This window comes from Mus caroli, chromosome 3 (genome assembly GCF_900094665.2).
Source record: "Mus caroli chromosome 3, CAROLI_EIJ_v1.1, whole genome shotgun sequence".
NCBI lineage: Eukaryota > Metazoa > Chordata > Mammalia > Rodentia > Muridae > Mus > Mus caroli.
In genome coordinates this window covers 98,535,360-98,561,035 of record NC_034572.1, presented here as the reverse complement: position 1 = coordinate 98,561,035, position 25,676 = coordinate 98,535,360, and the positions used below count along the sequence as shown (strand labels likewise).

The 25,676-nt window shown below is 39.2% G+C and overlaps 1 protein-coding gene across 2 annotated transcripts in view; it reads left to right on the top strand.

Annotated features, from left to right (window-relative positions):
- Positions 1–25,676, top strand: part of Lrig2 (leucine rich repeats and immunoglobulin like domains 2) — a 55,349-nt gene that overhangs the window by 15,781 nt on the left and 13,892 nt on the right. For both annotated transcript variants that reach the window (XM_021158328.2, XM_021158327.2), the window contains exons 3-11: positions 1,731–1,805; positions 2,251–2,385; positions 4,165–4,308; positions 4,444–4,587; positions 4,985–5,128; positions 5,306–5,449; positions 14,001–14,081; positions 15,735–15,806; positions 16,066–16,134. In XM_021158328.2, the coding sequence (XP_021013987.1) occupies positions 1,731–1,805; positions 2,251–2,385; positions 4,165–4,308; positions 4,444–4,587; positions 4,985–5,128; positions 5,306–5,449; positions 14,001–14,081; positions 15,735–15,806; positions 16,066–16,134 (1,008 nt within the window). The remainder of the gene's footprint in view (positions 1–1,730; positions 1,806–2,250; positions 2,386–4,164; positions 4,309–4,443; positions 4,588–4,984; positions 5,129–5,305; positions 5,450–14,000; positions 14,082–15,734; positions 15,807–16,065; positions 16,135–25,676) is intronic.

Below are 25,676 nucleotides of genomic sequence, written 5' to 3'. Positions count from 1 at the left end.
CTCTGCACGTTGATTAGTTAATTACCATTTACTTCAAGAAGCTTCTCTGTGGGGTGTGGTAGTGCACGCCTTTAATCCCAGCACTCGGGAGGCAGAGGCAGGCGGATTTCTGAGTTCGAGGCCAGCCAGGTCTACAAAGTGAGTTCCAGGACAGCCAGGGCTATATAGAGAAACCCTGTCTTCAAAACAAAACAACCCAAAACAACAACAACAACAACAAACAAACAAACAAAAAGCTTCTCTGATGAGGGTTGAGAGAGACACTGATGTATGTGTATAGCAATATGTCATTAGGAGTTGTTTCATTGATATGCTTCTTTAGCAGAATAATAGTAGTGGATTTCTCCTTAGGGCCTATGACCTAGCTTCTTGGCCTCTTCTACCTTATTTTTTGAAACATCATCTTTGAAATCTGTACTACATAGACTGGTCATTGGTCATCAGGAATCCATGTAGCTCCACTTTCCCACCTCAATACTGGGTGTACAGATGGGTGCTGCTCTGTTCAGCTTTATATTGGTTTTAGGGATCCAAACTCGGGTCCTCATGTTTGTACAGCAAGAACTTTACTGCCTGGGCCATTTCTCCAATATGAATTTGGGAAATTTTAATCTAGAGTTGCTGTGAAAAAAATTGAAGGAATTGAAGGCTGGAGATATGGCTTTGTGGTTAAGAGCACTTGATGCTCTTCCAGAGGACATGAATTCCATACCCAGCAACCATGTGAGGCAGCTCAGAACTACCCTACTATCCTACTACTGAGCTACAACTCTATCCCACCCTTTAAAAAATTAATTTCTAAAATTAAAACATAATTGCATCACTACTTCAGTCCCCCTTTAAAACACTTTTTATTATTTTATGTGTATAGGTAGTTTGCCTGCATGCATGTCTGTGCACCACATGCATGCAGGATTCACAGGAAGTCAGATACCATGGAACTGGAGTTAGAGACAGTTGTGAGTTGCTGTATGGGTTCTGGGAATCAAACCTGAGTCTTCTGGAAGAGCACCCAGTACTTTTAACCATGGAACTCTCTCTTCAGTCCCTCAGTATCTTGCTAAATAGCTTAGATTGGTTTAGATCATACTGTGTAGGACAGGCTGGCCAGTGGACCTGTGCATCCTTTTACATACGTCAAAGGACAGGGGTTACTGGCATGTGTTATCTGGCACAAGCCTTTGTAATACTGATTTTTCTTTTTCTTTTTTGTTGCTGTTGATTCGTTTTTGTATTTTTGTTTTTGTGACAGACTTTCTGTTTTATACTTCAGACTGATTTTGAACTTACATTCTCCTTCCTTTTCCTCTGAAGTAATGGGATTACAGATATGCTAGAACTACATCCAGTATGTAATGCTGACTTCAATGGTAGATCATTACTATGAAGCAGCACATTAAAATTGCTAATTTCTTAGAGCTGGAGAGGTAGCTCAGCAGTTAAGCACACATAGTGCTCTTGTAGAGGACCTGAGTTTGGTTTCCAACACACACATTGGGTGGCTGCCACCTTAACTCAAGCTTCAGGGGGTCCAATGCCACTGGTTTCTGAAGGCACTGCACTTAAATGTACATTTAAGTCTTAAAAATATCGAATTTTTCAAAGTTATATGCACTTAGTCTCAGTCATAGGCCCTTTCAAATTTGGATATATTAAGATAATAGCCAAAACCAGAATTGAATAGGTAATTTCCATTGTTAACCTTTAAAACTTTTTTCTCTTTTGCTTAGGAAAATGAATTACAATGAGTTAACAGAGATACCATATTTTGGAGAACCAACACCTAATATTACTCTACTTTCATTGTAAGTTAAGATTTCAGATTTCTTATTTAATTATGAATTTGTGTGTGTGTGTGTGTGTGCAAGTGCTTGGCTCTGCAAGTACAAGGACCCGAGTTCAAATCTCAAACACCCCTATGAAAATGCAGGCATGTCTGTGTGTGCACTTGGGAGTAGTAAGAGGCAGATGCTGAAAGTTAAGATTTCAGATTTCTTATTTAATTATGAATTTTGTGTGTGTGTATATACATACACACACACACACACACACACACACACACACACACATATATGTATATATAGAAATACCTGTTTTGCAGAATCAACACCTATTACCACTCTGCCTTCACTATAACAGTACATGCCATTGTTTTTGCAAGTACCTATACTGTTGATCTTAATTATTTAGTATCTTTGTGGCCTGAGTTGCATCACTGACAATAACTTCAATATAATCCTTGTTTTGTAGGGTGCATAATTTAATACCAGTAATAAATGCAGAAGCATTCCAGCTTTACTCTGCTCTCGAGAGTTTAGACCTCAGTTCCAATATAATATCAGAAATCAAGACATCTTCATTTCCTCGAATGTCACTGAAATACCTGTAAGTAAAATAGAGACTTAGATTTACTCATGAATTGGAAGAACAGTTTATTGAGTCAACTGCAGTAGGCTGGGCAGGAGCTGGTGCACTGCCTGCCAGTGCATTTCTGTCATTCACTGGCCATCAATTTTGATGTGTGTGTGTGTGTAAAACAAGCTTAGTTTTGGGCTTTTGTAGCTATTTATTTCCCTACTTCACCCTAAAAGAAAGAGTGCTCAGAGAAAATTGCTAGACATTGAGAGCAAAGTTTGGGATTTAGTTTTAACATTTATTTGTTATTGTGCAGGGGTGATGTAATATGCACCCTGCAGTGAGACTGTGCAGGTCAGAGGTCAGCTGTATGCAATTGGTTTTTTTCTTCCATCTTTTTCTTTCTTTTTTGTTTTTTCAAGACAGGATTTCTCTATGTAACCCTGGCTGTCTGGAACTCACTCTGTAGACCATGCTGGCCTCAAACTCAAGAGACTCATCTACTTTTGCCATTAAAGGCATGTGACACACCTGGCTAGCCTTTTCTTCCATCTTTAGGAGTGTTTCTGGGATGAAATTCAGGTTGTTAAGCTTGTTTGGCAAGTGTTTTTACTTGCTAAGTTATCTTGTCAGCCCAAGATTTAGTTTGAGCGTTTTTCATTTTGGTGCTGGGAACCAAATGCAGGATTTTGTCATGTTCAGCAGTGTCATGCTCAGCTTTTATCCTGCCTTGTTTGTCTTCTTTTTCTTTTCTTTCTCCTTCCCTCTCCCTCTCCCTCTCCCTCTCCCTCTCCCTCTCCCTCTCCCTCTCCCTCTCCCTCTCCCTCCCTCTCCCTCTCTCTCTCTTTCTTTCTTTCTTTCTTTCTTTCTTTCTTTCTTTCTTTCTTTTTGTTTTTAGACAGGGTTTCATTCTGTAGTCCTGGCTGGCCCAAAACTCACTATATAGACTAGCCTGGCCTCAAATTCATAGAGATCCACCTGCCTGTATTTTCCAAGTGCTGGCATTAAGTTTAAGGGTGTTCTCTACAAAGTCCCACCTTCCCTTGTTTTTCAATGCTAGTGTCTAAACCTAGGACCTTACAGTATCCTAGACAAGCACTCCATCACTGAGCTATACCTCCAGCTCTAACATAATTAACTTTGTAGGTGAAGGGAGAAAGCAATTAAGTGATTTATGAAATAAAATAACAGGTAAGAGACTGATTGTTCAGTGGGTACAAGTGCTTGGCTCTGCAAGTACAAGGACCTGAGTTCAAATCCCAAACACCCCTATGAAAATGCAGGCATGTCTGTGTGTGCACTTGGGAGTAGTGAGAGGCAGATGCTGAAAGTTCAGTGGCCAGCCAGCCTAGCCAAAATGGTGAACTTATGGTTCTATGAGAGACTGAGCTTTTGGTTCCATGAGAAACCCCATCTCAAGGTGTGTAAGTCAGAGAATGATAGAGGTAGCTCTCCCTTTCACTATCCTGCTCTGGCGTCTGCACCCCTACATACACCGTGCACACATACACACGCACACAAAAACATACCAGTGAAGATTTTTTTGTTGTGGTTCATAAGCATGAAGATTGAGTATTACTGCCTTTGCATCGCATGTGCTTCCCATGAACCTTGATACTTACAACCATAGGAAATATGATTTTTGTCTGATGTTAAAAAAAAAATAAAGCCTGGCTTGGCGTGGGTACTGGAAATAGCAGTTAAATGATTTGTCAACCTGTGTATTGTTAAGTGGCAGAGTTTGATCTAGAATTAGATTTGAGGAGTCACTACTGTTTCTTTTCTTGTGCTATTACCTTGTCATTTTAGGAATTTGAGTAATAATAGGATAACCACCTTGGAAGCTGGCTGCTTTGACAACTTATCAGATTCTTTATTAGTGGTAAAATTGAACCGGAACCGAATTAGCATGATTCCACCTAAGGTCTTCAAGCTGCCTCATCTGCAGTTCTTGTGAGTAACAAAATTGGTGGATTAGAAGAAGACAAGTTTTCCTTTACAGCAGTTTTTCTTTTAAATTACTGTTAAAATAACTCAGTCAACTGTTTTAACTGTAAATTTGTTGTTGTTGTTGTTGTTGTTGTTAAGGGAACTGAAAAGAAACAGGATTAAAATTGTAGAAGGCCTTACCTTCCAAGGGCTTGATTCTTTACGCTCATTGAAAATGCAGCGGAATGGAATTAGCAAACTCAAAGATGGAGCATTTTTTGGCTTGAATAATATGGAAGAATTGTAAGTATTAGACTAGGGGATCGTCCACAACTGAGGACTCTTCCTCCTCTGTAGACTGAACCCCAGGCCTTATACATGTCACACCCCTTGCTTTCATACAGACTTTAAAGTTTTTAGTTGACTGGAATTTTTGTTGTCATTCATAAGCTTTTCAATATAAAAATAAATTGTATTTCATATTGTTTTGACTCAAAATTACCAGAATTTATGTGGATTTGGAATGCTGTACCACGTGGTCTGTTGGCTTTATAGATACTTAGTTGCTTTAGAGCTTAAGTTTCTTGGGTCACTAGAGTTCAGCAAAGGTGTGTCTGTCTGTCAGTTTAAAGGAAATTTGAAACTGTACTTGGTGTTGAATGCCTTGTTTTGAGTCACTTACTTCTCTATAATTGTACAGAGAACTGGAACATAATAACCTTACAGGAGTGAACAAGGGGTGGCTATATGGCTTGCGAATGTTACAGCAACTGTATATGAGCCAGAACGCTATTGAAAAAATCAGCCCCGATGCATGGGAGTTCTGCCAGAGACTGTCTGAACTGTAAGTGTTGAGTGGTGCTTCGTGGGAGGGTGAAAGATGGTGAATGGAGTCAGTTATTCTCATGGTAGTTATGAGATCTGGGAAGGTCCTCAGTTTTTGTTAGAAAACTGAGCTTAGCGTGTCAGTAAAGTTCATAGATTGGGCTAATCCTGACTTTCAGTGTTTCTTGTTTTTTAGGGATTTGTCCTATAACCAGCTGACCCGCCTTGATGAATCTGCCTTTGTGGGTCTGAGCTTACTGGAGAGATTGAATTTAGGGGACAATAGAGTCACTCACATTGCTGATGGTGTATTTAGGTTTCTTTCCAATCTTCAGACATTGTAAGTTTTGTTCTGTTTGGTTTTTAATCTCTTTTAGAATAAAATTAAGCAAGTGAATGAAAGTGATCAATATGAAAAATGGATATGTGTTAGTATTTTGTACTTTTTTTGTTCTCTAGCCCATAAATAAATTTTAGAGCAGTTTATACTTTATTCTGAGTTAAGTGTCATAACATCAAAGACTCTCCCTGTCAGTTGGCAGTGTCAGAATGCCGTCATCTGCTTGTTCTCATGACGGATAGTGTCCCACAGCTGCTGGCTTTTGTCTGGAAGGATGCAGTTATATGCAGTGGTAGCAGTTCTGTTTACTGTTAGTAGTTTGCTGCATGACCTTGTTTTTTTGTTTGTTTACTTTCTGGTTTTTGTTTTTGTGATTTTTGAGTCTTTGGGAATAATGCTAGGGATGAAAACTTGAGCACACTAGGCCAGCACCTTACCACTGAGCTACATCTTCATGGCTTTGCCCAAAAGAAACTAACTCCTTTTCTTATTTTTTGTTTTTGGAGATAAGATCTCCGTGTGTAGCTTAGGTTGGACTTGAACTCTTAGTTCTGCCTTCCAGGTGCAGGGATTATAGGCATATACCACCATGCCTGGCTAAATTGTGTGTGTGTCTGTGTGTGTGCGCACGTGTGCACACACATGCATGCTTACACTTGTGCATGTGGTGCTGCTGCTGTTCAGTGGATCGCTCTCCTAGCATACCCAAGAGCAATATAATCAGTCAACAGCAGCACCACCAATAAATCTCATTAGGAGTCTGGCTCAGGTACCAGTGGCCATAAGACTGAAGGAAATGTCTCTTTCCTCCCTCTTCAACCACTAAGTATGTGTAATGGGGCCTTGTGAGCCTCTTCTTTCTCCAATATATGTATTATATAGGTAATCACAGCTTCTGGGAGTTTATGATTATTATGTCATGTCATGTCATGCTTGGATGACATTGTTCCACAACCCTTAACTCCTTGTCTCTGCCCTAGCATTCTCTCCATTCCCTCTTCCATGATATTCCCTCAGCCTTGTGTGTGTGTGTGTGGTGGGGGAGCATGATTTCAGGATCCCATTTATGACTGAGTATTAAATACTCATTCTCCTCACCTTGACCAGTTATGAGTCTCTGCAGTTAACTGCTGGCCAACTCCAAAAAGGAGCTTCTCTGATCAAAGCTGACAATTAGAGTCTGTCTGAATGGCTATAGATTTGTTTATATAGTCATATTGACAAATCTATATTCATAAACAGTTATTTAGAGGTCAAATGTTGTGCACATTGTATCCTTTAGGAAAATAATAGCAGTTGCTTCCCCAGCCATGGACCATGTTTGTAGAGCAGGCTTCAAATCCAGTCACAAAATAGTTGGTAACAGACTTTTTGATGTTAATACCAGTGGGCACATCTTGCCTTATAAGTCAGTAGTGTTGCACACAGGGTTCCCAGCTGAGTAAGACTGTTGATAATAATATTCCTCTAGCACTATGAAACTAGCTAGCAGGAAGGAAGTATCCAGCAATTCTAGTTTGATTTTTCTGTTCTGAGACCAAAGCATTTGGTACCTTCATCAGTGTCTTACCATCTAGTAGCATTTGCTTGTATTGTTTTGGGGGCCTTTTGAAGTCTTTCTGTCCAATAACTTGTAGGGAACTAGCCCACCCTGGCGCTGGGGTTTTATTTAACAATGAATGGCTTCTGGTAACAGCTTTAGTCTCTTATTCATGGTACCTCCATTCAAATCCTGTTTTTTGTTTTTTTAATTTTATTGTTTAAGTAGCTTACCAAGTATCAGTTTTTCTTAGGAGTAGGGGCTTTTCCATATTTATAGCTTTAATTAATTTTCTTGCCTACTCTTTCCTCTTCCCTATCTCCTCCTCTTCTTACCATTCCCCTGCCTCCTTTCCTGGGTAAACTTTTCTACTTCTTGTATTCCTGTTTATACTTTTGTGTCACACAGGTTTCCTCCCCACTAGAAATGTCTTTTGTCTCTTCTCCTGGGCTCCTTTCTCATAATTAAGATTCTTTGTTGTTGTTATTGTTTTAAGACAGGATATCTTAGGCTGGTGAGATGGCTCAGCGGGTAAGAGCTCTGACTGCTCTTCTGAAGGTCCTGAGTTCAAATCACAGCAACCACATGGTGGCTCACAGCCACCCATAATGAGATCTAACACCCTCTTCTGGAGCGTCCGAAGACAGCTACAGTGTACTTTATGTATAATAATAAATAAATCTTTGGGCTGAAGCAAGCAGGGACTGAGCAAGCAAAGTTGACCGGAGCATGCAGGCTTGACATGAGCAAGTAGAGGGAGGTCCTAAAAATTCAATTCCCTTGCTGGGTGGTAGTGGTGGCATACGCCTTTAATCCCAGCACTTGGGAGGCAGAGGCAGGCGGATTTCTGAGTTTGAGGCCAGCCTGGTCTACAAAGTGAGTTCCAGGACAGCCTGGAACAGACTACACAGAGAAATCCCGTCTTGAAAAACCAAAAAAAAAAAAAAAATTCAATTCCCAACAACCACATGAAGGCTCACAACCATCTGTACAGCTACAATGTACTCACATACATAAAATAAATAAATAAATCTTTAAAAAAAAAAAAAAGACAGGATTTCTCTGTGTAGCCTTGGTTGTCCTGGAACTTGTTTTTGTAGATCAGGCTAGCCTCAAACTGCCTTCCAAGGTGGGTACCCAGCTAATAATTTAGATTTTTTTTTTTTTTTTTTTTGGTTTTTCGAGACAGGGTTCTTAATAGCTCTTGAATAGGATACTTGGTTATTACCTTTTTAAAAAGATTTTTTAAAAAATTTATTTATTATATGAAAGTACACTGTAGCTCTCTTCAGATCTCATTATGGGTGAGCCACCATATGGTTGCTGGGATTTGAACTCAGGACCTCCGGAAGAACAGTCAGTGCTCTTAACCGCTGAGCCATCTCATCAGCCCCCTAAAAGATATATATATATATATACAAATACTTGTTTGCATGTGCATCTGCATACCAGAAGATGGCATCAGGCAGTTGTTGAGCTGTCATGTGGGTGCTGGGAATTAAAGAGCAGTGAGTGCTCTTAACCACTGAGCCATCTCTACAGCCCTGACACTTGGTTATTATCACATTTAAAATTAATAAATAGTTTCAGGAAAGTGATAGGCTCCAAACTTCAGTCCCTAACTACAAGTGAGGAACCTCAGTAAGTATGAGAAAATGCTCATATACTTAAGATACACAGTGTCTTTTTTAGTTACTATTATACCTACTTAGTTCTATTGCTGTGAAGAGATACCATGACCAAGGTAACTCTTATAAAGGGAACCATTTAATTGGGTGCTTGCTTGTAGTTTCCAGGATTAGTGTGTGAACATCATGGTAGGGAACATGGCAGCAGGCAGGCATGACACTGGAGCCGTGGCTGAAAGTTTACCTCCTGATCCTTAGGGAACAGAAAGACTGGTCCTGGTGTGGGATTTTTGACCCCACCCCCACCCCCCCAGTGACACACTTCTTCCAACAAAGCCACACTCCCTCCAGCAAGGACACACACCCAATTCTTCCAAAACCGTTCCACTAACTGGAGCTCAAACATTCAAACACAGGAGCTAATGGAGAACAGTGGCATTCAAACCACCACATTCCACCCCCTGGCCCCATAGTGCTGGGAGACTGCCGGGCCTGGAATGGGTTGAAGTGGGACACAATGTTACACATAGGTAAAAGACTGATGATCTCCTGCCTTTTAACTCTTTCTTACTGTTTTGTGCTAAAAATGTAACTCTTCACTACTTGTGCCCTACTATCTGGCGATTAACACATACTGTGTAGAAGTGGGAATTAGGTAAAGGAGTTGTTGCTAGTGCTGCTTTTTTCTGGCCAGCCAGGCAGGAGCCCTTCACTGTCCAGACTGATTAACTCTTTGTGAGCCAGAGAGGAAGGAAAGGAAAAAAACTAAGATCCTTTACACAGACGAACATGCACAGACACAGACACACCACGTATATTCATCCCCCACTCTGGTTGGGCCCTACCACCTATCTCAATCAACTCCACAAGTATTCATGCATGCTTACATACATACATACATATATACATACATATATACCTATATATGTACGTATAAACAGACAGACATTATACATAGATACATACATTTGGATGGATGGATGGAAGGGGCAGAGCTCCCCAAGCCACTACATCATCTTTATTTTTTCCCTCTGGCCTTTTTATACCATCTTAGATAAAAGTTCTTTAGAAAATTACCTTGTAGATAAAATGTTACACAAAATGGGAGTTACAAAAGGATGTTGATGTTAAGTTCAAAGCAGTGTTTCATTCTATGTTCTCATTATAAGTTCAAAGCAAAGGTTTCATATGGCCTTGCCTTTTCATAGTGCACACCTGTGGTTTCATCCTTGGATCTGAATGTTTTCCCTTGAACACAAATTTGTCCAAAGCCTATTTCTCTTTCTAGTGTAATTATGAAAGCTCATTGCATTTCTTACTGTGTAGCCTTTATTTAAACTCCTATGAGGAGTAAGCACATTCTGTTGTTGACTCTAACTTCATTACACCTTTCTGGCAAAACAACTAAGACCATCTCTTAAAATGTTCTCCCTAAAATTATTTGAATCAAATCAGGAATTCTATAAAATCATTAATTCATCTAAACAGGATTAATTCATGAAAGTTCATCTTTATGTTGATCTGCAGGAAGTCTGTTAAGTAGGATAGGCTAATGCCCAGGGATTATTATGCTAATTTAATAATGATAAGAAAGGCATATCAGCTGCAGGAAGAAATCCTTAGGTGAAGTCTCTTTGGGACCTTGCCTCATAGAGCTCACCCATCTTAGTTCATCTAAAAAGGTAGGCCACCTGCAGGAAGGCACCTGATAGACTTTGCCTTTTCTAGATGGCTCCTGACACTATAGACTTGTAGCCACATCAAAAATGCATTTAACCCTCATAGTCTTTCATAGTCTCAACACTATTTAAAAGTCTCTTCTGAGACTCAGGCAGTCTTCTAACTGTAACCCCTATAAAATCAAATAGGAAATCACATATTTCCAACTTACTGTGCCACAGAATATATATTACTATTCCAAAAGGGAGAGAAGGGAGCAGAGTGAGGAAGTACTAGACCAAAGCAAAACTGAAACCCAGCAGGGTGAACTCCAAATTCTGAATCTCTATGCCCAGTGTCAGAGGGCTTGTTAGATGGCTTTTATGTTCCATTTCTTCCAGCTTTGTTGACTGAAACACACTTCTTTCTCTTGGGCTGGTTCCACATCCTTTCTGTAACTCTCCTTGACAGCTATCTCAAGGTTCAGATATCTTCAGCCTCTTGGGGTTTCCAATAAAATCCAGGTTTCACTTTCACAGCTTCATGCCGTGGCCTGTTTGGGCTACCGTGCAGGGACTCTTCTGCCACACATCTAGCCTCTGTGGCTTTCTTTAACTGCTGAAGCAAATTCTACAATCCTTTTACTGTATCCTTGATCAGGACAGAACTGTGTGGACAGAGTGGCAAGTTGTATTGCTTGCTCAGGTAGTTAAAACTCCCTCCATGAGTTACATTTACATAAGCTTTGACTTGTTGTTGTTGGCTTCCTTTGCTACATAAAGTTTCCTGTAATGAGACTTTTCTTGGATCTGCCAGCATTATACATGATGACATAGATAGAATCTTTTTAATATTTTAAAGCTTAGGCCTTTTAGCTAGGGCAGTCTCCCAGCCAGCTATCTAAACTTAACCAGATCAACTAGTCTACCACCCTCTATGTGGCTAGCTCTGTACCTCTGCTCCACTGTCTATCCCATTTCCTCCATGTCTGCCAGTGAATCCCCTTGCTGATTTCTTCTTCTTCCAGAGACCCTCTCTCCACAAGGAAGTTCTGCCTTCCATTTCCTGCTAAGCTGTTGTCTGTCGGTTCTTTACTAAAGCCAATCAGCAAGTAAGGAAGGTGAATGTTTAAAAAAATATGAGGCCTGTGATGGACCATAGGAATAACAATACCAAGGTCTGCCAGTACTCAGCTCTCTGCTGGTTTGGCAATCAACAGTTGAATATAGAGAGACAACCTTTACCCAGTGTACAGTTACCCCAACACTTTGCTTATTATAAGTTTCAGGGTTATCTGGTTGGGTCTTGCCCTGAGGTACCATTTCCTTTATTCCATTTAGCACAAGACCTTATTTATTTATTTATTTATTTATTTATTTATTTATTTATTTATTTATTTGAAATGTATCATCTCTGTGAGCACAGGGCTTGGCTACAACATTCCATTGCCTGGTGCTCTTTTTACCCCCAAACTGTATATTTTGCATTTCTTTTTGCCCTGCTGGCCCCTTTTCATTATAGATCTGTGTAACAATGATAACCACATACCACAGTGCTAAGCTGCCTTGGCATCTCTGCCAACGGCATTAGTCTGGACCTCTTAAATCTAGTCTCTGGCAGATTTTTTTGGACTAAGGGCAGAAAACAAGTACATTCTTTGTCAAAATATTATAAGAATGTGCTCTAATATTCTTCCCTTGTGAAACCTTTTGAGCTGGGCCTCCATAGGCCACATTGCTTTCAGCACTACTGTTTTCCATGCTCCTACTAGGATGGCTCAATTAAGCCCTACTTACAGCATTCAACTGCTTTCTTCATCCAAATTCCCAGAGTTTTCCATATATCTCTAAACAACAGCATGGTCAGGCTTTCTCAGCAGTACCCTAGTCCCTGACATCAACTTCTAAGTTCTACTTCTATGAGGAAGCACAATGAGCAAGCCAACTTATAAAAGGAAACATCTACTTGGGGGCTTGCTTATAGTTTCAGAGAGTTAGTCTATAACCACTATGGCAGGGACTGTGTAGGCAGCAGATAGGCAGGCGTGGCACTGGAGTAGTAGTTGAGAACCACAGGATGGAGTCAGAGAGAACAAGACTGGGCCTGTTGTGGGCTTTTGAAACCCATCCACAGTGACAAACCTCCTCAAACAAAGCCATACCCCCTAATCCTTCCCAAAATAACTGAGAATCAGTTATTCAAATATATGAGTTCATGTGGGCCATTCTCATTCAAACCACAGACACACATGCATATAAAAACACACACCTGGCCTTAAGCTGAGAAATTTACCTACTTCTGTCTCTAGAATGCATGGGGTTAAAAGTATGTGCCACCATACCCCACTGCTTATTTTTACGTGCCTTGTTTATTTATCTATTCATTAATATAATTAATGTGATTATTTAATTAATGTCTCCAGACAAGGTTCTGCTGTATTACCCAGGCTGACTTTGAACTCTTCATCTTCCTGTCTTAGTTTCCTGAGTCCTGGGATAATAGGCATGAGCCTATAATTTGTGAATCGTCATGCCTCTTGGTGAATAATTTGGAGGAGGGGGAATTTTCTGAAGAATTGATAGTAAAATAAAATGAGCTATATTAGCATTTTACTTGAAGGCTAAGCAAAAAAGAAACCTCTCTTGCCATTCACACTTTATATAATCTCATAAATCAGAAAGCGGGTGCCTTAGTTTAGTATGAGATAGCTTTAGGAAGTAAAAGTAGTTAAATACTTCTAATATAACTGGTATTTCATTAGTGCATGATATATACAAGTGTACTTTCTCTAAGAATGGAATGGATTTTAAAGAAAATAGTTTTAAAAAATGGAATAGTTTGGGCTGGAGAGATGGCTCAGTGGTTAAGAGCACTGACTGCTCTTCCAGAGGTCCTGAGTTCCTTTTCCAGCAACCACATGGTGGCTCACAACGATCTGAAATGGGATCTGCTGCCCTTTTCGGGTGTGTCTGAAGACAGCTACAGTGTACTCATACACATAAAATAAATAATAATAATTATTTTTTAAAAGAATGGAATAGGTTTTAAAGAAAACACAGTGAGCACTCTAGCATGTAGTCGTATCATTTTTGCTCCTCAAGGGGAATGTTAGATTGCTCTTGAGCTGTGAAGTTCTATATTGGTATTTCTCTTTGAGGTATTATGTTTAAGAGTACAGAGGGAGTCTTGGAGCACTCAGGAATCTCATGACTCTAAAATTACCTTTGGAAGCTGTATCTGTCACCTTTATCTTGAAACCTTCCTTTTTATAGGACCCTGCCTACAATTTTTAATTGACTAGTACAGTTAGATAAGGCTAGCTAGGAAGATTAATTTTTTGCTTATCTACATTTATTCATCCATCCATTCATCCATCTGTCTATTTTTGAGGCAGGGTCTCTCTAGAAGTTCTGACTGTCTTGGAACTCACTAAGTACATCAGGGTGCTTTGAAGTCACAGAGTTGTGCCTGCCTCTGCCTCCAACAGTTGAGTGCTGGTGCTAAAGATGTACATTACCATGCCCTGCTGCTTAGTTAATTTATTAATTTTTCTGTGTTTATCACAGGTATTCCTTTAAAAAGCAAGACTTGAGTCTTCATCATAAATGACTGTTAAAATAAGGACTGAAATTAACATGTACGTTTCTTGTTGCTGTGTCAGGATGCTGCCTAGTGGTGTGGTGGTCATATTGGCTAACAACCTTTTTCTCCCTGACACTTTCAGAGATTTGAGAAACAATGACATTTCATGGGCCATAGAAGATGCTAGTGAAGCCTTTTCTGGACTCAAAAGTCTCACTAAGTTGTATGTATCTGTGATGTTTATATCTAATGTCTTTTCAATGTTACTGTGTAATGTTTATTTTATATAGCCAGAAAGTCTGAGCCTTCCATCTCCTAGAAAGGAAAGTTTTATTTGTTTGTCAAGTAGGTTGTTGTTTGGTACTTTTTACTTATAAAGTATTCCTATGGAAAATAATTTCTTAATTAGTTTCAGATTAGCATTGTGAGATATGGGTTCCTTATGGCATCTTCATACATATGTTTCTTTACTCTTTGTTGACATTCATTCCTCTGTCCTACAGACCTCTTCCCACTTCCTCCCTGCTGTGGGTGGTTCCCTTTTTACATCCAGGTAGTCCTTCTGCTTTCTAATGACATATGCACCATTCTTTATTAGATCTGTTGCTTCCCTCTCAGGATCCCTTTTCTAGTTTCATAACCTACAAACACACACACACACACATATGTAATTCTAAATCTAGGTTCTGCATATGAAAGAAAATGTTTGGTTGTAACCATTTTCTTGAAAATGCTATAACTTAATTTTTCTTTATGGATGAATAAATTTTTTTTGCATATGTGTTACTCTTTCTTTATCTGTTTTAATGGACATCTAGGCTGGTCCTATTTCTTGGCTGTTGCATGTAGTGCAGCATGGTGATGCAAATGTCCCTGTGGCATATTGCTTTAGAATCCTTCAGGTATATATGTGCCAGTAGCATGGCTGGACCATATGGTGGTTCTATTTTCAGGTTTTGGAGGGCTCTCCTTACTGATTTCCATAGTGACTATACAAGTTTACATTCTCAATCTTGTGGAATTTAAATAAGTTACTGAATAGAGTTTTCCATTCAAGTAAGAGCAATGCTCTAAGAAAATATAGTAGAGCTAGTAGTGTGTTTAATCTTGGGAGCTACCTGGGGAATCAGTCTAATAATAGGGAAAATACTCTCCCATGATCCTATGATCCATAGATCTCCTATGAGAAGGATTTCTCCAAAGATTCATACTTGTCTGAATATCTGTAATCTGACTAGCTTTTATTAAAGAGAGCAATGGAGAACTGTGAAGAAATGAAGGAGAGGAAATAGTATAATCAAATGTATAATGTGTGAAAAGTAAAATAAAAATTTAAAGGAAAAAACCGCAGAGAAATGGAGACACTAACCTCACTTAGCCTAGACAAGCTACCAGTATTTAGTGGTCAAGATGACTGTTCAGAGGACTTCTGTTGAGCTCTGAGATCTCAATAGATGCTTTCATGTTGTGCTTTGATTAATTAGTAAGTTCATGACTTTCTTAAAAATGCTTGCTTTCATTAAGCTAGTGTGTACACTTTCCCCCTTAGTTGTATCTCAGTAAAGCCATTAAAGGGGCTAAAGGGATGGCTCAGAGGTTGAGAATGTGTTCTGCTCTTCCAGAGGACCTGAGTTTGGTTCTTAGCATTAGTATTAGGAGGCTCATAAGCACTCAGAACTTCCCCTCCACGGGATCTGATAATCTCTTCTGCCTTCTGCAGGCACAGCACTGCACATGTACATACCTCTCCCCCAACATATACACACAGACATATAACAAAAAAATAAATTAAAAATGTGCATAATACCACAATGCAAGCATTATCACAATTATACCTTGTGCATGTAAATATCTTATGAATTTAATTTTATTTCAGAATCTTGCAAGGAAACCGGATTAAGTCAGTTACACAGAAAGCATTCATTGGCCTTGAGTCCCTTGAGTATCTGTAAGTATTTCATATATATTCACTCACTGTATAGTCTTTGTGCTAGGCATGGTGGGGCCTGCCTTTAATCCCAGTCCTCAGGAGGCAGTGGCAGACAAATCTTTGTGAGTTTGAGGACAGCCTGCTCTACATAGCAAGTTTAAGGCCAGCCAGGGTTGCATACTGAGACTTTATGTCAGCAGGTATTCATGAGCATTTAAGCATTTATGTAATTTCACTACAGCAATGGTTACTGATGTTGCATTTCTCTTGATTTCAGAGATTTGAACAACAATGCTATAATGTCTATCCAAGAAAATGCTTTTTCTCAGACTCACTTAAAGGGACTGTAAGTAATTTTTTCTCTTTTGTTAGCGTGCATTGCATATAAAGTACACAATTTGTGTGTCTGGTGCTCATATAGGCCAGAGATGATTAGATTCTCTGGAACTGGAGTTACAGATGATTAGAACTGCCATGTGGGTGATGGGAGAACAGACAGTGTTCTTAACCACTGAACCATCTTTCTCTATCCCTCATTGTCTATAAAGTAAAGAAGGTGACTCAGATGTTTCAGAAGCATGGGATGTAAGCAAGGGATAGAACTGTTAACACTGAGTTGTTTCAGTTGGCCTGTCATTTAGAGATAACCCAACACTGGACAGTCAGGAGTGTGTGCTACCACGTGTATGCTGTTTGTGCTCACAAGTAGGAAACTTTAGCACCACTCCTGGGCTCCGATGTGGATTTTAGTTTCTAGACTGTTCCATACCTCTGTCTCTAGTTCTTACCCTATGATCAGGTTAAGGTAGGTAACAGCTGATTTTGTTCTTTACTTTGTGACATTGATCTAGGGTTTTGTGTTATTAATTTTAATGTCTTTAAACTACTAAGATGTTCAGAAAATTTAAATATTGCAGTAGAAAAAGGACAGTGTTTTATACTTTTTTCCCATATAATTTAAAAAATAATGTTTAAAATATGTAAGAGTGCTTTGCCTACATGTGTGTCTCTGTACCATGTATATGCCTGGTACTTCTGGAGGCCAGAGGAGGGTGTCATATCCTCTGTAATTGGCATTACAGACAGTTGTGAGTTGACATTGGGTGCTGGGAACTGTACCCAGGTCCTCTGAAAAAGAAGTGGTTTTAACTGCTGAGCTATTTCTCCGGTACTTCCTAAATATATATTTTTAAAACTGTCTTTAAAAGAATATTTTATGTGTATGTGCCTTAGTGTATGTAAGTATACTGCACGTATACATATGTGAGTACAAGGAGATGAGAAGAAGGCATCAGATCCTTTGCAACTGAAGTTGCAGATGCTTTTGAGCTGCCGTAGGGGCGCTGGACAGCAAGCCCAGGACCTCTGTGAGAGTTCTAGCTGCTAAGCAGTCTCTCCAGACTCCTGTGAAGGAAGTTAACCTGGAAAATCTTTTCGTTTTAAAGATTTATTTATTATTATATCTAAGTACACTGTAGCTGTCTTCAGACACACCAGAAAGAGGGTGTCAGATCTCATTACAGATGGTTGTGAGCCACCATGTGGTTGCTGGGAATTGAACTCAGGACCTTCGGAAGAGCAGTCAGTGCTCTTAACCTCTGAGCCATCTCTCCAACCCAACCTGGGAATTCTTAATAATTTAAACTGGTGTTGGAAAATCAATTTGTTTAAAATGCCTTAGCTAGGGTCTACTCAAAGGACATACAGTAGAACTCGTTCATGACTAGACAGTGATAAAAATGAAGAGAAAGCTTTTAGAAACTTTTACAATGTGATGTTATAACATCTTTGTGTAGTTTTTTTTTTTTTTTTTTTTTTTTTTTTTTGAGACAAGGTTTTTCTGTATAGCCCTGGCTGTCCTGGAACTCACTTTGTAGTCCAGGCTGGACTCGAACTCAGAAATCCGCCTGCCTCTGCCTCCCAAGTGCTAGGATTAAAGGCGTGTGCCACCACCGTCATTTTTTAACCAAATCAAACCAAAAAAACAACTTGATACATACACCTATAGTGAGATTTAATGCAATANACTCACTTTGTAGTCCAGGCTGGCCTTGAACTCAGAAATCCACCTGCCTCTGCCTCCCAAGTGCTGGGATTAAAGGTGTGTGCCACCACCACCCGGCTCTTTGTGTAGTTTTTAAAAGCCTTAGTTTTGGGCCAGTGACATGGTTCAGTAGACAATGGTGCCTGCCATCAAGCCTCACAGTCTGAGTCCTACAAGTTGTCCTCTGACCTCTACAGAAGAGCTGGCACATAGCCATGTGTAATGCTGTAAACGTGCTCACCTTTAATCCAAGTGCTTGGGAGGCAGAGGCAGGCAGATATGAACTCAAGGTCAGGCTGGTCTACAGAGTGAGTTCAGGATAGCCAGGATTATAGACAGAGACCCTCTCTCAAAAGAAAAAAAAGTATGGCATGTGTGTATGCCGCCTCCCTGCCCCCAGCATGTTTATACACGTGCATGGTAGATAAAAATCTAAACAAAGTTATCCTAAAGTACTGATTTGTAATAGGTTGGGAAATTTAAAAACTGGTTCTTACTATAGATAGAGATGTATTAGATGTATTAGAGATGTGTTTTAAAGTTTGTGTTCAGATCCTGTCTCCATTTTTTTTAAAGATTTATTTATTTATTATATGTAANTACACTGTAGCTGTCTTCAGACACCCCAGAAGAGGGGGTCAATACTTATTACAGATGGCTGTGAGTCACCATGTGGTTGCTGGGATTTGAACTCAGGACCTTCGGAAGAGCAGTCAGTGCTCTTAACCGCTGAGCCATCTCACCAGCCCCTGTCTCCATTTCTTATAACTTGTCACAGTAGGCAAATTGCTTAGTTGGAGACTTAGTGTTTCTTCTCAGAATGGGAGTAGTGGTTCCCTAGGGTCATATGACAATACCATGAAATAATTTGTTTACTAAGACATTCATTCATCCTCTGTTGTGTACTGTATTGGATCATGGTCCCTTTTCTTACTCCATATTATGTTAAGAAAGTTTATTCTAAGGACAATAAAAAATTAAAGCAGTAATGGGTAGGGATGTAGCTTGGTTGGTAAGGTGCTTATCTAGCATGTGCAAGGTTCTGCACTTTATTCCCTAGCACTGCAAAACAACGGTAACAAAAACAGAATAAATAGATGTAGACATGGAGGGTTTTCAGAAGATGCTGAGCACTGATCCAAGGCACATAGTAAAAATCAAATGCCTAATATTTATAACAAAAATCAAAATATTATGAAAATCTGGACTATGGATGTGACCTGTTGGTAAAATACTTGCCTATCATGTGTGAATGAAGCTCTGGATTTATTCTCTAGCATTGCATTAGCCAGGCTTAGTAGTAAGTGCCTATAATCCCAGCACTCAGGATGTGAAGGCAGGAAGATGAGAAATTTAAAGTCATCCCCAACTACCTGTCAAGTTTGAGGTCAGCCTGGGCTACCTAAGACCTTGCCTCAAAATCCTTTGAAAAATAATTGTTGCTTTTTTGCATGTTACAAAAATTAGAGGGATCTTGTAAAACATTTGGATTTACTTCTAGATATAGCTAATTTGTAAGGATTCAATTTAACTATAAATCAGCTTATCTTTTTTTTTCTACCAGTATAATCTGAGGGTCAGCAGGAAAGTTTTAAGTATATGAGAACCTACTTCAACATGTACTTTAGATGGAAGGCAGTATAGTGTCACTCACTTCAGCAGGCTCCTGACTCTTCTAGGCCCACCTGTGTACCTTTTTTTTTTTTTTTTTTTTTTTTTTTTGACAGGGTCTCGTTATGTAGACCAGGCTGGCCTTGAACATAAAGATATCTGAAAAAAAAAATCTGCCTGCTTTTGCCTCATAAGTGCTGGGTTTAGAGACATGTGCCACTACACTTGATTCCATTTAGCAAGGATCCTCCCATGCACATATCTGGGTATCCCTAGATACCCTAGATAATTGACTACATTTTTCCTTCTGTAACATTCCTCAGGTGATATCTGATCACCCTGACCTGCCTTTAGCAAGAGTCTCTCTAGGTTGTTTTAGCTAGAACCCTCTTAAGTTCTGAAGCCACCTGCTGATTCTTACCCCGCTTTCTCATTGGCTAAAAACATCCTGTTTGATGTTGCTTGTAATTAGAGTTGAGCCCAGCTTCTTTCCACTTTTACAGAATTTCATTGCAGAGATCTCTGTGCCTGGGAGAATGTCTTGAATACACTCTGCCTTACCATGCTTGCTTTAACAAGTATCACTGAATAGCTTTTCCTTTAACAGTTATGGTGGTGTGGCATGGATAGGATCAGATTCATCATTGGACCCCCGGACCTCTCACCCAGGTCTCCCAAATATACACCTTTGAAGCCTTTGTCTTCATTCCTGACTGATTGATCGGGGATCCAATGGTTAGTCAGACTGGTGAACCATTGCTCTGGACAGACATCCATTGGAGCTGGTGGTAAGGAGAGATTTTGATTCTTGAGATTCTGAGTGCAGTTTCTAATACGGGGCAGAGTGCTACACTTCATACCAGCTCTGCCTGAGATCTTCCTGGACCTCTTTCCTGAGTGGGGGCTGTTTCCTGACTCCCTGGTGTATTCTTTGTCCTCTGCAGAATCTTTATTTTTTCTTGATTAGGTTCTGTTTTTCCTCTAGGAGCTTCTCTGCCCTTACTGGAAACTCTGGCAATAATATGTTCTGCTAACTCTATCCACTCAACTGTCCACTTCCTAATTACTGGAATTTTGTTGTTCTCTTTTGGGGAACTTATGGTCTCCCTGTACTGGTTCTTCTTAAGATAACCCCCTTCCATCCCTTTGAGTCTTTTGATAATCTCTGAAAATCCCTCTCTTGCGTTTGTCTATCCACCTCTGTCAGTCCATATTCTATTTTTGCTGCTCCCCTTTCAGTCTACCTATTATTGTCCATTGGAGATTCTCGAGACTAATAGACCTCAAATAGTAATTGTGTAAGTCTGAAAAACACTGAAGTATTATTTTAATCTATATTCAGATGGGCTTTGGAGATACCTAAATGCTCCTATGTCTCTGTAACCTCCCTAAGATTGATTATGTGTCCTGACAAAATAATTTTTAAAATTTTTAATCAGCATATATTGATTATACATGATAATAGGTTTCATTCTGACATTTTCATGCATGCATGTACTCTATGTTGATCATATTTATTCCCTACCCCCTTGTCCTCTCATCTCCTACTCCTTCACTAATCCTCTTCCTAAGTAGTCCCACTTCTACTTTTATGTCTTCTTTTGTTTATTTTTGTGACCCAGTGAGTTTCTTAGGGCTGTTTGCAGAAACGTGGGCACCTTATCTATGGCTATAGCATTGAAGAAAATGTCTATCTCCAATAACTCTTAACAGTGTGTAAATCCTCAGAGGGGGCCCAAGCTGATAGTCTCCTCTACAAATATATGTGTTTCACCTTATCCTTTAGAAATAATGTGTTCCTGTGCTGAACCTGCATAGTATCAAACCTATACACGCTATAAAATTACCACTGCAGAATAATGGTGTTCACTTGTCCTTCCATGTCTTGTGACCTGTTACTGCTTCTTCATTGCTTGTGGGTTGGAACTTTAACAAATTAAAGAAGTTATTTGAACCCAAGCCACTGTAACACTATAACACTTGATCTAATACTCAGTATAGCCATTAAATCATTAATGGGTGATGAGGATGTACTAGACAAAAGGATGATTTATATCCTGAATGGAACAGCATAAGGTTTTTTCTCATTAATCAAAATGGCACACAATTTGCAACTTAGGAATTGTTTACTTTTGTGCTTTTCCATGTAACATTTTTATATATTATTGACCTCCCATGATTGAAACTGCAGGAAGCAAGCTGTGGATAAGGGAGATGTACTGAATTTGTAAATAATTATCTTTCCTTCTTTGTTTTTCAGCAACAGTTTGAATTAAAATGTAAAGTATAGGAAAAACAACAGGTTTTTTTTGTTTATTTGTTTGTTTTTTACTTAAAACTTCCTTTGGAAGGCAAAGGAGTTTAAGGCCAACCTGATCTATATAGTGAGTTCCAGGCCAACCTGGGCTAGATCCTATCTCAAGAAAAGTAAATAAATAAGTGAGTTTATGTTAGTGTTTTACTGGTTCAAGACTGAAATCTTAGACTGAAAGATGTAATTTCTGTTTGCATCTGTTTATCTAGTAGTTTGTATGTGTTAGGTATGAATGTTAATATGTTCGTGTATTAAAAGGCTGGAATTGACATGAGGTACCTCCCCCTTTTTTTACCTTAGTTTTGAGCTGGGGTTTTCCACTGATCTTGGAGTTCTGTTTTAGCTAACATAGCTGGCCAGCTTGCTCTTGGGAATCTCCCTCCCCCTGCTGTCCGCAGAGCTGGGGTTACATATACTTATGGCTGCATGCACCTGTGTTTTATGTGGATCCTGCAAACTCAGACACAGATCCTCATACTGTCACAATAGCCCTGTGATATTTGTCTAGCTCTAGATTAGATTTCAACCTTTGGGCTACAACCCTTCTGGCAAACCTGTAGCTCCAAAAATATTTACATTACTGTTCTTAACAGTAGCAAAATTACAGCTATGAAGAAGCAACAAAAATAATTTTATGGCTGGGGTCACCACATCATGAAGAACTATGTTAGTTGTATCATTAGGGAGGCTGAGAACCACTGCTCTAGATGGTATTGCCAAATTAATTTATACTTTTTTTTTTTAAAAAAGAGTTCTTTTAAAATTGACTAAGAAAAAAAAAAGAAAGACAGAAGGAAGGAGGGAAAGAAAGAAAAGAAGGAAGGAAAAGAAAAGAGCGGTTGGTAACACATACCTTTAATTCTAGCACTTGGAAGGCGCAGGCAATGAGTTCAAGGCCAGCCTAGTCTACAGAGTTAAGTTCCAGGACAGCCAGGGCCATACAGAGAGACCCTGTCTCAAAACAAACAAACAAACAAACAAACAAACAAACACCCAAAAACAAAAAAACAAAACAACAAAAACCCAAGAAGAAAACAAACAAACAAACAAGTATATGAATAAGCATAAAACTCTCAGAAACATAATCCATGTACTTTTCAAATTCATATTGCTTGGGTAAACCATGTATGAATAAGATTAGTCTAGTGCTGGCTTGTTAAAACCAGCTGTATTTTCAGGATTGTCAACATTGTGATACAGACAATTTCACTTTATCTGGGTTTCTACTCAGCTTGTTATCTTCACTAATGTTTGGACTATGAAACTATAATTCAACCTGTGAACAGAGTGTGCACTAAAATTAGTTACTTGATGCACATCAAGTCAGAGTCAAAAGGAAGAAAAAGAAAAGGATAGTATGTTTTTAATTTTGTAGGGTTTCCTATGATACATTTTTCTGTTTTGAGGGTTATAGGCAGGCCTTGCAGATGCTGAACACATGCTGTGCCACTATCAGCCTGTGAGTCTTTTCCTCGAGACAGCATGCATAGGTTAGCTTTCCTCATGCTTTAGCCTCTTGAATGAGGGATGTATAGCCATGTACCTTCATATTCAATTTTTAGTAATATTTTTAATTCTTACCTCTCTTAACAGATAATGAGAACAGATTTTCTATAAGAATTTTAATCATAATAATCACAAATGAGTCAGGCAGATGTAAACAGAGTAAGTTTATGAATGAACTTTTTACCAGTCACTGTTTTTATGTAATATGTCTATGTAAAACAATTAAGCCATACTACTAAGTGAAATGGTGAAGTTTATTCATTGAATCTGTAGATAATTTCAAAGTATGATAAAATTTGAGGCATTAATTGTCAGATATCTTCAAACTTATATATACTTTAGATGGCTTAAACTCTAGAGGAAACAAAATGTATTTGAGCCTGTTAGTGAGTATGTCCTGGACTGTAGAGAAAAAAAATGTACTGTAGCCATATGCTTGCAGAAACTTAAATAGTACGTTAAATTTGTTATTCTTAAGATGCTGGGCTGGTGAGATGGCTCAGCGGTTAAGAGCGCCAACTGCTCTTCCAAAGGTCCTGAGTTCAAATCCCAGCAACCACATGGTGGCTCACAACCATCCGTAACGAAATCTGATGCCCTCTTCTGGAGTGTCTGAAGACAGCTACAGTGTACTTACATATAATAAATAAATAAATAAATAAATAAATAAATATTTTTTTAAAAAAAAAGATGCTGGTATACAGCAGTTTACTTTTCATCTTTTTTTTCCTTTAAAATGTTTTAAGTATTCTTTAAACTTGTAAAAATTTTTACTGTTTTATGTATATGGGTGTTTTACATATATGCCTGCTGTCCAAGGAAAAGATGATAGAATGTTGTCCTTGGAACTCAAGATGGTTGTGAGCCATCATATGGTTGCTAGAAACTGAGACTGGGGTCCTCTGCAAGAACAAGGGCTACTAACCTCTGAGCTATCTCTCCAGCCCTAAGTGGGAAGATTTTTATGTTAGGCTTGGGCACAGTGAACACATAAAGTCTATTCTGCACACATTCAGTGGTGGTAATTCTGGGACATGAATACTCTAACTACAAAGACAGACTAGGAGATCAATCTAGTCATGTGCTCAGAAGGAAAAAAAATTTAAAGGGGTGTTGGGGGAGAGGAAAGCCAGCCTGGTGTCAGTGGAAGTTAGAAGAGGCTTAGATCTCCCAGAATTGGAGTTTCAGATGATTGTGAGCAGCCATGTGATTGGTGGGACTTGAACCTGGGTCCTCCTAAAGAGCAGCAGTGTGTGTGTGTGTGTGTGTGTGTGTGTGTGTGTGTGTGTGTGTGTGTGTGTAGATCAGAGGCCAACTTGTGGGTCAATTTAAGTCATCAAGCATGCCAGTGGGCACCTTTACCTACTGGCCATCTCACCCAGGCCCCAAAGATACATTTGTAAAGTTGAGGGAAAGTAATTTTGTGTTAGTATGGAGTTGATGCAAAATGAAAATGGAGAACAAAGAACAAAAAATTTGAATAGGTATTAGAAAGTTGGGAAAAGTCTCATGTAGTCAAGCTGGCTAAATTGAATCAATTCTAAGAACTTTGAAAAATAGGATTAATGTTAATTGTTCTCCTCTGTACCATTAAAATATATTGTCTTTCATTAACAAAAGGTTTTCTGAGGTCCACCTATCATCTCTTGATTTGTTTTGTCTGTCCCTGACTTTTTCCTTGTTGTCTTTCTTTCTCTTCCACCTTCAGGATTGGATAGATTGTAGGATCTTATAAATTCTAAGCATATTCTCTGGCACTAAGCCAGCCACACCTCCAGCTTTCACCCCCCGGCCCCAACTATAATTGACCAGGCCCTGCTTAAGCTTCTGATTGTCAGCCCTTACCAAGTCCTGTAGTTTGCTTTTGTACCTCTCTCCAGCTTTCTGAGGTGATGTTTCCATTTATTCCCCAGCATCCTGATGTGATGCATAATAAAACAGCCTTCCCCAAAGTTATGTTAGCTAAACACCTCATGACATTTCATGTATTCAAGTATTAAATGGGAAAATCTGACAGTTGCTAAGATTTATCCTAAAGATACTTTGAGGCCAGCATCTAAGAATTTGTAGCTACACCCCCACCCTCACCCCCTGGACAAGGTTTCTCAATGTAGCCCTGGATGTCTTGGAATTTGATCTGTAGACCAGGCTGGCCTTAAGCTCAGAGCTCTCCTTGTCTCTACTCGCTGAGGGCTGGGATTAAAGGTATGTGCCATTACTGTCCAAATGTAGCTAATCTTTTCTGGACTTAAAAAAGCTTGAGTTTAAATTTTGTTTTAGTCACTAATCTTTGTTTCCCTTTTTCTTTTCATAGAAATGATCCTCCCCACCCATTAAATATCTCAAGTGCTTATACCACCTAGCAATATTCTTCTCTCCCTCCCTCCCTCCTGCCCTCCCTTCCTCCCTCCTT